This window comes from Anopheles moucheti, chromosome 2, assembly GCF_943734755.1.
Source record: "Anopheles moucheti chromosome 2, idAnoMoucSN_F20_07, whole genome shotgun sequence".
Classification (NCBI taxonomy): domain Eukaryota; kingdom Metazoa; phylum Arthropoda; class Insecta; order Diptera; family Culicidae; genus Anopheles; species Anopheles moucheti.
This window is the reverse complement of record NC_069140.1, coordinates 71,769,705-71,782,128: the sequence shown is the minus strand read 5'-3', so window position 1 is coordinate 71,782,128 and position 12,424 is coordinate 71,769,705. Positions and strand designations below refer to the sequence as shown.

At 40.0% G+C, this 12,424-nt stretch overlaps 1 protein-coding gene across 1 annotated transcript; it reads left to right on the top strand.

The window, feature by feature from the left end:
- The first annotated feature begins 4,842 nt into the window (after positions 1–4,842).
- On the top strand, positions 4,843–10,663 carry LOC128298707 (proteoglycan 4-like). Its single transcript, XM_053034479.1, has 4 exons — positions 4,843–4,863; positions 7,056–7,387; positions 9,634–10,283; positions 10,368–10,663. The coding sequence occupies exons 1-4, from the start codon at positions 4,843–4,845 to the stop codon at positions 10,661–10,663; spliced, it is 1,299 nt and encodes a 432-aa protein (XP_052890439.1).
- Positions 10,664–12,424: the final 1,761 nt, after the last annotated feature.

The following is a 12,424-nucleotide window of genomic DNA, read 5'->3' as shown; positions in this document are numbered from 1 at the left end:
CATTGGGGCATGCATCCGCTTGAAGTAAAATCGTTTTCGTCGATACGTGTAATCCGATATTACAAAGGCTTTCAGCACACAACACTGGTTCACTTGAGGGATTAACCAGTTTTCAATTCTAAACTTCGGACTCATACTACTAAGAGCTGATCAGCTCCAAAAACTAACTTAGTACTTTGAGAGGATCCAACCGAGCATGTCCGAAATAAGGCAAAAACGTAAATAGAAACGAGGCATACTCTATATGTATGATTTGCTAGTATTTCATGCTTAAATAATAAAATAATATATTAAATAATTTTGAGAAGTTTGTTATGCTGACTCAGTTTAAAATTTATAAAAATTTTTTGGACGAATATAATACCGTGCATCGTTTCATCGAAGTATTTTAACTACATATCTACACCATGGCCTACGTCGACCCCGTTCAATGCTTACGGTTAGAATTTCAGCTTTCCGGCCAATGTTTTTTTTACCCCGGCACGTATCTTATCATCGTTAGCAGCTAGGGTTTTTTTGTTTACGAGAAGTTCTAAAATCGATCCAATACGCTTCCCGTGCTTCATCTTGATATGGGTTACGGCTAATTTTTGCTGCGCATGGGTCTCCGTAGCTTAGTTGGGTAAAAGATGAGAAGAACACACAAATAAAGAATATCACCCGGTTCAGCACGTTGTGGGCAAAAATGCGCGACCGTATCGCATTCTTTTCGCAAATGAGTTTCCTCTGCGATGGCATGTTCTTGGGCGGCTGATAGAGTGCTGAGCCGAAATGGGGGAAAAAAATGCAAAAAAAGAAAAAACAACTCCACAAAATTTCAAAACAAACCGGGCAACCTTATTTCTGGTGGAAGCTTTATTTATGTATCTTTTTAATTTTCTCTCTGTATATGTTGCCTGTTTCCATTTTCCCCTTGTGTTCGGTGCCTTCCCTTTATTGCGTAGCCCGTCAGGATGCGGTTTGCCTCCGGTCCGGGGAAGAATTATTTAACGAATCGGATCAGAACTGGAAACGCGACACGGGGCCTGCATAAGTAGATCCGGTTCAATGTTCTGGTGGCTGTTCGTTATTTCACCGGCAAGCATGCGACCATTTCGCTTCTAATGGTGTGGATGAGTCAATCGGCTAACCACAGCCAACAGCTTCATCCCACGCATCCGCGAGACCCAGCATCCCAGTTCTGCTATGCTCGATATGTAAGCGGTATTCCGTCATCGGATGGATGTGAGATGCGCTTCGCACCGTCCTTCCGAAAATCGGCGTCGCTACCTGGGGGGGTTGGGACTCGCATTCAGCAAGGTAACCGGTGCGTAAAGGCTGGTAGCTCACTTTAGGCAGTGTTAATGGGCACTGTTTAGAGGAATTTCGTGATAACACCGACGTGGCAAGGACGGACGCTGCCGGTGACTTAGGGCCGCCACAGGGTGAAGGTTGTCGTCGTGAAATTTGAGCAACGAATTAAGATGCGATATATTTGGTGCCGTACTAAATGAGAGCAGACGGTGCTAGTACCGGTTTTTTTTCTGGGGGAATGTGTTGTTTACGCGTTCGGTTTTAGCATGAATAGAAAATGAGCAGCTAAATCGTGTTCCCAGTTTGACGTTCGTGTTGCATGCAGCGGAACGTGCATGAATGATTGACCTTCGGCTGGTCGGGAGCGATTAACACATGCGATAAAGATTTAACCAAAACGTTAACAAACGAAACCATTGCAGGTTAACCTTTAGGAACAGTAAAACTTTGTTTTCTTTGATTTCATTTTTCTTTGATTTTTCTTTTTTTTAATTTGTTTTTTGAACTTTATTTTTCTCATGGATTCAAATGATTTGTTTTGCAGTTTTGCAAGATAGCTATGACTCAGCTGACGGATATGTGATGCTGCACCATCCGGTCCGATAGAACGGCCTGCTCATCCTTCGCTCATAATTATCGCGCATCGGTAAAATTCGCAAACTGACCGATCACGTTGCAAAGATCGTAGGTTGTTCGTACCGGCCTTAACCTGCCCGCTGATGGTTAAATGTCATCAGTTCAGGTAACCGATATGGTTTCCTGGTGGCTGGTTCGCTTGCGCTATGCAAATAACACTACACCGAAGGAGAGTGTTTAGAATGAAGCATGCGAGAAATGAAACGATCTGGAGTAGATGACAGGGATGTTGATCGGGCGGGTGGATATGATGTTGCAAAGCAACCATCATTAGCATATTGATGAAGGTGAGGGAGGCACATAAATTATAGCATATCAAGAAATAGAACAATCGACTTTAACTATTTTACGATAGCGGGATGCGGTTGGAACAGTGCGATTATTGATAGATCGTCTTTGATTGGTATGTCTTGTATGTTGCTGAATTTATTGGACAGCAATGTGACATTGTGTTGACATTAGCAAAAAAAGAGCTAGACATTTTAATCTTTCCTTGTTTCGTTGATGAGTTCATCTAAGATGAAGCTTTTTATTTTACTGAAGAATATTTATTTTCCTGAAGAAATTCTGATTATCGAGATGGTCTTTCATGTAGTCTCAAAATAGGCGTATCTGGAAACATAGCATTTGAGAGCTGGTTTGTTTAGAAAAATAGGCTTAGAGAGCGAATTCGCTCCATTATTAAAATGTCTTCTTAAACTGTTTGAAAAGTATTAGAGCCAAGGCTCAGTAATTAATCCATTCTTGATAATTTTGATGCAGATTTCTGATATGTGTTGCCTACATAATACTAACTTATCAGTTATCATGCGCTATTAGTATAATTTCAGGTATTGAAATGGCCCAGAAACATTGAAATGAGATATATCAATGGTAGTTCCATCACTTCTAGGCCCTTCCAAGTAGTCCAGAATTTTATCATTTGTTTTAAGTTAACACCGACATAAAAAATTATAGGGGAGATGGTTTACTGTCGACCAACTTGTCAAATTTGTCACGAACATCGACTTGGTGTTGTAGTCAAGCTCTTAGACATGGTTTTCACAAGCATTTAGACATGTCTCTGCTTCAAATGGAGGATAGAAGAAGAAGATGGACGTTAAAATTGTTACTTAAAGTTAGCTCTTGGAGGGTATTCCATATGCTCTATTCCATTTATAAAGTCTAGAAATAGGCAGAAGGTGTGCTTGGTTTAAACTGTAGGAGCGTGAACTTGTGAATATGCGTTCTCCAGAATTTCGACTATAAACGAATGCCATCGAACGGCGCTTAATGGCGTCTGAGACCCAAACTACTACACCCAACTACTACAAGCATGTTATTATCATTATTATGCAAATACAGGCTCGTTTCCTTGCATGAATCATCCTACAACGATGTTTGCTATTAAACTCATGACTTTAGTCTTTTCCTCTTATCTTCTGAAGCAACAGATCAGCAGTTCGAAGCCTTACTATAATTTCATGGCTTTATTCGCCATGAAAATGTGATTTATAGCTAAAACTGGCACCCCCAAAATAATATTTATGATTGAGGATATCTTAAGAATGTCTAAAGTTGAATGCCACACACGGATTATGACGTTCAGCGGATGCTGACTCTAGTGTATTCCTGCACACACCAGGCATTCCAGGTTTGATAATTGATTTTATGTGTCGTTTGCTAAGATCATTTGCTTACAGTAAACATTTGTGCGCTTATGGTAGCAGTAAGATCAGCAACCATCAAACCAATTCCAGCTTTGCATCTCTGTCCTCGTTCTGACAAACATTTCAAATCTAAATCCACAAGTTGCTAATTAAATACCTTGGGATGTAAATCTTGGCCCGGTTTTTCGATTACCTCTCTCTGCACCAACCCTCCTGCCACACATGGAACGTCCATTAGGACTACCCACCCCAAAAAGGGCCCGATTCCGAAATATCGAAAACACCGAGGGAGGAGACAATTTGTCTCATAAATTAGTAATTCGAGCAAACCAACCTCGACCCGTGTGATGTACGGCTTGCATAAACGCGCCGGAAGATGACGGAAGACAGTTCTATTAGCAGATGAGCTTCAAAAATAATTGGAAATCATCGTTCAAACCACCATCAGCGGGCGATACCCACATCTCTTTCAACCCCGGGGTTCACTCCCCGACGCACGAACCGCCGAAACACGAAAGATCTGGTTTTTGGATGGTCGTAAGCTTCGGCCATAAGTCGCACTCTTGGGGCGCCCCAGACGCTGTTCTGGTGCTCATCAAAAATGCAAAAACGACGATATAAAACGGTCACGATATGGCGCAGCATATGTAGGGGCGTGTATGTGTGTAGAAACGTGTGTTTTCTTCGGCGTCTCCTTCTTTCGTAAAAAAAGCGCTCGCATCTTCCTGCTACGGTAGCATCCTAGGATCTTGAATTGAGCGTGTTCTGCGGGGCAAGTGAGCGCCAGCCACGCTCGGGCGGGGTGGAGCAGTCATTTTTTTGTCACCTATTTAAAAGTGCTTCAAACCACAGCCCGAACTTTAGTCGGACACCGGCTGGTGGATTGAGAACGTTGCGTAGAGCGCGCCCCGTCGAAAGTTTGCCGAGCCTTACACGGACGGCCGGTACGGAACCGGAGCAGTAACTGCCGACCAGACGTTGTTCAGTGTATATAGCGTGTATAAATAATACAACCGTCGTTTTTCACCATCGTGCCGCGCGTTCGGAGGATAAGGTGAACAGTTACGAGCACCAGCCAGTGGACATTAGAGACCATTTTCGTTTGTTGTGCTGCCATTGCAAATTGTTGGACATTAATAACGAGCGTGGAGGCCGTTTAGAGGGAAGAGCTTTTTTTTTTTGGCGAAAATATTATTTATGCACGCCGTCTCGCGAAGCGGTTCAAAGTGAAGCACCTAATTTATCAGTTTATAAATCAGTGACAATGTGGAGCTTTAATATTGTGGTAAGTGAATGATAGGAGAATCTGTGAGGGTTTAATTAATAGCATACTGGATAATGTGGGTATCCTTCGAATGAAAAATATCTTTTTTTTAACCAATTTTTCAAACTATCTCCTTTTCTATCTGTTTCGAGGGTTAATTAGTTATTTTATAATTTTTAGTAATAGTAATAATAATATGACCAAATCGTCTTTAAAGAATGAAATTTTCTTAAGCGACATATGGCTATTATATCGCGATGTATCGATTATTACCATAACTCTGATTTCAATACAGGACGAATGTCTTAAAACTTTAGTTGCATTGTTCAGTATTAGAAGATATCAGATTCCAAGAAAGTTTAACTTTTACAATTAAAACGATTATGATTATTTTTAGGAAAAATTATCAAAGTTTTTTACTCTGATTATTACTCTGATTCTGGTTATGATAAGGCTTAAACAAACTCTGTTAAACGGTCCTTAGACTCTGTTGAAATTGATAAATTATGTTTTGAGGCCTTACAGTAGGAGTTAAACTGACTAAATGTATTCCACAAGCCTGTTCTTATTTAGAACAAAATAGTTTACCTGAAAGTAATTCCTGCTCAGTGAAATTCTATTTTAGACTTCTTTTTGTACTTCAAAATGTAATATATTTTTCAATTGGTTTGTGGATTGAGTAAATTTTTAATCAACATTTTCATCACTCGGAATGTTTTTGACTTTATTAGAAGTTGATTCAGCCAAGCTACAGTTGAATGGCCAAATAGAAGAGCTCCAATTCTTTGTCCAACCATGTAAGCTATCGTTCCCCTATGGTTAGTTTCAAGCATTTTTTTCCCCAATGCAATACCATGAAATAAGAGGAATTATTTCGTTTTTATAATGAATTTATTGAGGAATTTAGTGCAACAATATGTGGTTTTCGATTGGGCCTTTGGGAATTGGAAGCATTGCATAATTTTCCATTCAAACAAAAAAGACTTATTCAATGGCAGATAAGCTTGTAAACGTTTGCAAGTGAAGTGAAGAATGCGTTTCATTGCATAGGTTTTATATCTAATTATTATTATTATTTACTATATTTGATCTACTTCTGATCTAACTCAATTACGACTTCCATTATTCTGAATGCCTACCAAACAAACAAACATTTTATTCATTAATTAAAACGAATTAGACGATTTTTCTGAAAATGATACTCCAAGAATGCGCTCTGTACGGCAATGCAGGATCAGAGCTAAAATTAATTATGGAGCAAATCAACCTCAAAGACCTAATGACCTACCTTAACACTTTCCACCGGAAACCAGCGCGACAGAAATGATTAAATTCAGCAGGGAAATGGAAAGTTTACCAATAGCATCCATCATTTGAGGATTTTTTTTCTAGATTAACACCGAAGAAGTGTAACGAATTTGCTACGGATTACAGGTTCTCTCAGACGCACACGATGTGTGGTTGTAACAGAGCTTAATTTATGCACAATAGATTATTTATTGCCGGAATGATACCGAAACGCACCCCGTTGGGGCCGATTCACTTCCGCATATGATAGCGCTCGCTCAACGTCTGTTTGACACGGGAAGATGTTGTTCGCTTCGGTTTTACGATGGAGGTTAGCATTAGCATGCTTTCCAGCTCTAATGAGCCACAATCGTGCGCCAGTTGGCCAGCAGCGTTCGAAATTCGTTCACATTACTTTACATGGTACGACCTTGATGACGGATTGCGTTTTTCATCCACGGCGCGGAACCGGTATCCGTGGCTCGATACCGCAGCTGTCGGTGTCGGTCGGCCGTGGCCAACCAACTGATGTCACCAGGTGTCATCGCGAGCATTAAAAATTCTTGCTCCTGCTCAATTATGCATACCCTGGTCGGCCGGCGGTGGTTCCACGCACGGGGTGACAAATACTGTATCATAACCATGGCATTTGATCGTATGCATAGCACATTGAGAGATGCTACCATGCGTAGGCAGATCTCGTTCGGTGCGTGGGATTAGATTAGAGGCCTCCAATCGAGGCCTCCGGGATTCATCGTTGCTGTCGATTTGTAACGAATTCAGCATCGATGACCCGTCGCGGGGTTATCGATAAATTGAAATCTATTTGATGGCATTCCTGGTCGCCTAGCTCATCCGAAATGTGTATTATCGGCGGTTCGTTTCATTTTGTTGCCTACTTCTTGCACCTTACCCTATTACCCCAGATTGCCCTGTGCGGCGTGTGCAGCGTGTTTGGTGCTGCACTGAACGATAACATCGACATCGACATCAAGGTCGACACGGACTCGAAGCTGTACCATCAGGGCAAGACGGTGGAGGGTTCGTTTAACTACGGCTACAATGTGCCACGGCGGAACTACAACCAGTACCAGCACAAGGTGAAGGGTCCGGACGGTGTGACGTACGGATGCTACGGCTTCGTCGATCCGACCAACGGAACGCATCTCTACCACTACGTGTCCGATCTGAAGGGATACCGGGTGGTGCCACCGAACCAACCGACCAAGGTGTACACCGACCGGGTGGCTAACAGCGTGTAAGTAGAGTTTTTTTTAAGAATCTTATTTAGATATTGATAACTTTTTCGATTTATGACTACCGGCTTGGGTTGGGGATAACTATTGGCGTCGCAAAGCTCATAAAACAGATCGGTTGGAAAAGTATGTGCCAGACCTGTTTCCGAATGCCTAATCAATAATCAAATCATCAGAGTTAAATCTTTGAATTCAACAACTGCTCCAGTTTATGTTTTTATTTCGAAATTTCATCACCCCGATAGGCAACGATACTTTTTTTTACTTTAAGAAAGACAGCCTAGCCGTGTTGCTAATAGACAACATACTATTGAAATGCAAATTTACTGAAACAGCATATGAAACCGCCGGCCACTTAGCAACGAATGGCAACGAAAACAGAGATAAATTAGTTAAAGCAGGCATAAATGCCGAATACATCGTAAACAATGAGCTTAGAATAGATGACGCCATTAATACAGCCACACATGTAAATGCTGGAAGACATAATGGCATACCATCGAGACATGCGTGAAGAATAAGGCATGTTATTTTAAAAGAATTCTATCCATATCATGGCATCGAGAAATAGGGCCTGAGAAAATGTAAAAATGAAGCGAATCATGGCAGGTTACGACTTAGGCGATTTATTTCATTAATTCAAAAAGACCAGGCTATATTTATAAGTCAACAAGTTATTTGCAATAGTAGAATGCCACTATTCAAAATGCAATAATTGCAAGTTATAAAGAACTTTACATTCCACCTTTAGGGCTAGCATGAGAAGATTTGAAAAGCCACTGTTAAGGATGAAGAAAGGAATGGTTGAATTACAAAAGAAGTTGAGAGGTACGCCAGGAAAAACAAAGACTAATTTGTAAATAAAATGTATTCAAACCTCAACTAAGTTAAAGAAGTTAACACTAATCAACAACAAAACAGAATCACATAAAAAATGTTTGAGGCATATAGTTTTTCTTGAGCATAACTTAATCGATAGGCAATTTATTTGTACAAATTTAACGAATTCGACGAGTTTGTAAATATCAAATCCCTTATCTTCCTGCTTGGTCGTAACATTCTTACAGGAATTATTTTCTAAATACCTTGATAGTCATTCCTTGCTATGGATTAGCGGTCCGGATGGGATTAAGTACAGACCTTAGCATGTAAAAACCTACCAATATCACTAATCCGTTAGACCTTTTATATTGAGGTATTTAAAAAACGAATGATTAGATTTTCTTTTCGTAGATTGACTATATCAAGGTCATCAAGATAGAGATCACGCTTTCCTACCTGTTTTCACAAAGATTTTTTTTATTTCTATCAAGGTGGAATTTAAATGTTTTGGCCATTGTTAGTAATAGCCTTTTGCCATTAATATGGTAAGTTTATGATTGATGTAAAATTATTAGGGTTTATTGTCGACAAAACAGTTGAGTGTAATATGAAACCGTTTCTTGATTGGCCATTAATTTTTAATGGCCGGTTTTTTCGTTTTTTTTTCATCGCGCATTAATTCCTGCGTTTTTCAAGTGCACTTACGAGTGCTTAGTGCCGAAACTGTCATCTGTCAAATGATTGATCGGCTGTCAAAATTTGGTTGAAAATGATCGAGATACAGGCAAACAAGTTAATTATTATAGCAATTCTTTTCTGGCGGTCTTATATTTTTTGAATAAGCCAATTCAATTAGTAGGGGGATGGCTCGGTGCCGGCTTTCACGTGACAGAACCGGTCCAAAATTCCTTCCGAACCAATCCTCCGTATGCAGGACTTACTATCCGGCTATGGGTAAATAAAGGCAATGGTCTAGGGGATCTTGGGGTAGTGGTGACGATAAAGAAAAAATCAATTAGTAGAAATAAGTTTAGGAAATTTATGTATTTAATTTACAAAAATGAGTTTTGGACTATGTTTTCGGTTAAGTCAACATAATGTTAACGTAACAAAATTAATTTTATCCAGATCTAGATTGAAAATAAGGAGCAATTAGGAGATGTTTTTTGTACTTGTACTTGCATCGCTATTTGTGCTTGCAGAATAGTTTAATTAGTCAAGCAAAACGGCAGTTTGTTTTGATCATACCCTTTCGTGGTGTGATCAAACTTACTTAGATTGAACTAGGTAAATCTCATTAAGGCTATTTTCAATCAAAATGCATCAAACGTCATAAAGCATTAAATGTAATTCCTTTGAATTTTCCATCTATCGTCGTGGTAAACTTTCCTCTCATGCCGCTGCACTCGTTTTCCTACCATTTCAGGGCCAATCTTTACGATTCCGTCGGTGAAACGTACGACTGGGAAAAGCTCTACTTCCCCGATGTTTGTCGGGTACTGCAAAAGAGCAAGGATGAGCGTAACGAGCTGTCTATCCCGAAAGGATTCCAAGTGAACGATGATGGTACGGTTACGCAGACGACACAGAAACCGAAACCATCCGCACCAACAACGCGACGAGCGGCGGCACCATCGGCTGCCACACGATCACCACAACGACCAACGACCGGACGTCCCACCCCAGCGAAGCCAACCCCTACTCGCGCCGCAGCACGAGCATCTCCGCCCGCTACACGCCGTGCCGCAACCACACCACCAACACCCAAAGCTGCTCCTCCCAAAAGCACTCCAGCAGCACCCACGACCGCTAAACCAAAGGCAAAACCCACCACTGCACGTACTGTTACTCTGCGCCCCAACACGGCCTCGCCCCGTCAGCAACAACAACCGCCCACTCCACGTGCACCAGCACCGGCCCAAACGACACAGGCCAGAACGGCACCGAAGAACACCTTCAAACCAGACAACCTTCCGTCGCCGTCTGAAAAACCCAGCGGTAACAAATTCGGCCCTAACCGGGACAACTTTATCGGCTCACCGGCAACCAACACGGCGGAAACGCTGAAGCCACCGCGTAAGTACATGCCGTAATTAAGTGCTTCGAATACGCAGAGTAGTATTATATTTTTTCTCCTTTATCCTTTGATTCCTTCTGCAGAGGACCTGCAAGCGGTGGGTCAGGATATTTCCGAGCTCAAGCTGCTGCTACAGATGCTGCTAAAGTCGCTCAACAGTTCACCGAAGGCGGCACCTGACTGTGACGATGCCGGTTCATTGGGCTCGGTCAATCCCAACGCCAAGCAGGTGTTCCTTCCGCTGGTCATTGTGGACACGCTGCCGGGTGCCAGGGGTCCAGTGGCGCAACAGGGTGGAATTGGTGGTCTACCCGCTGGCAGTCAATTTGCCATTCCATCCATTGGTTACGGTGCGTCACGGTGTAATACCTGCGGTTAACCTGCCAGAGGAAAATGTATTGTCGATTGTACTTTTAAGTTTTTTTAAAATAAATAAATGGAAAATACATTGTGTAACATTAAGTGCGGAACAAGGGGTTTCATCGTGTTATGGGTTGAACAACAGGAGATTGCGGAAAATCGTTTGTTTTCTGTAGCAATTAGTTGAACAATCTAACTGATTTGTTTGTTTGTTTTCTGAATATGGATTGAGTAAATTGGGTGGAATAATTCATGCGGATTTAATTTTCCCGGAATTCCTAATAGTAATATTCGTTTTGCCAAAACAATCGGCAAAATAATCATATTATTTTACAAAAAAGTGGATATTTTGAGAATTTGTACATAATAGTGATCATATTTTATATTGCCCATCGTTATTTCTCCTCTTCCAGCTTTCCTTGCTTGAGTACAGTCTTTTTCCAAGTTACGCGAATGATGCATGCCAGAGAAATTTGCGTGTCTCGAATTTTCGCGTAACTCGCATTTCCTTTACAATATGGTTTATATTTAGTATTCAGGGATCGATTTCTTCTGTTCGTGTTACGAAGCACATCATCATTGATATTGTTACGTTTATTTCGGTAATTAGAGTAAATTTTTCCCAAACTTTATGTTTATAATATTAAAATGTAACGTATTTTTGGGAAGATTAGAAGTATGACAAATAAAAAATTCAATTCCACGTACAAAATTACACGAATTGATAAAAATTTGAGATTTGCGTATCTCGAATTCACGTTACGCGAATGTCGCGTAACTCGGGAAAAGCCTGCATTTCATTCCATTAGAGAAAACAAATTAACGGATTGCATACATTCAGGTGCTCTGTACCTGTGGCATGCACAGTGTAATTTGGAAACAGAGCAAATAATAATAAAACGTTTTTAGTTTACCTATTGCACCATACTGTAGCATGTATAGCACAGCTTAAATTTTATACAGAACAATTTAGACCAACTAATATCATCCAAAAAGACCACAGTACATTTTCATAATTTTCATGTGCCTAATGACGATTTTGAGAAGAGTTATATTATTTTTTAGTAAGAAGTCATTCAAATTTGTAACCGACTCTCAATAGATTAATGATTCCCTAAAAATTTATCATTATATTTATAAATTCGTAATTCGCAACGGAATCATATATTTATTCTGTTTGTTCTGAAAGGCCATATATTTATTATGCTTGCTTCTAAAATAAGATTTTTTTATACGGATGGAATAAGTATAACCATCGTTGCACTGCACCAATGCGTAAAAAGATCGTGCCGACTTTTCTTTTTGATAATATGAGCTTTTATTTTTAAAAATGTTCTACTAAATGATCTACTAATTATTTGGTTTAATGAACAAAGTATCTGTTTAAGTTTATAATTCATAGTTGTTTGTTTATCGTGAAGTTCACCGCGTTAGTGTTTATTGTTTTGACAAAAAAAATATGAATATGGTACTCTAATAAAAATAATGCCTCTATGTTTACAGAATATTAGAAAAATTACCGAGATAGTTAAAAATAATGTTTTGCAAAGTTGTACAGAATATATAATACATTTCAGAAGCAAAAAGTATAAAAATTAGCATTATGCATTATTGAATTTGAAAAGACTCAGATTCATTTCATTCATTCATCATTCAGTTTAAAGATTCATTAAAATACATGAATCTGAAACGGATTCTCTCAAAACTACAGCAATCAAATTGTTTCGGTACGACGCAGACGACACATTTTATGTGAATCTGTAATTGATATTTGAGAAGA

What these genes read in the sequence shown, in the direction of transcription:
- LOC128298707 (XM_053034479.1), top strand. Translation starts at nt 4,843, where the DNA reads ATGTGGAGCTTTAATATTGTG. An exon ending in TGTGGAGCTTTAATATTGTG is followed by an intron (nt 4,864 to 7,055) that starts GTAAGTGAATGA and finishes CTATTACCCCAG; the next exon opens with ATTGCCCTGTGCGGCGTGTG. An exon ending in GGAAACGCTGAAGCCACCGC is followed by an intron (nt 10,284 to 10,367) that starts GTAAGTACATGC and finishes TTCCTTCTGCAG; the next exon opens with AGGACCTGCAAGCGGTGGGT.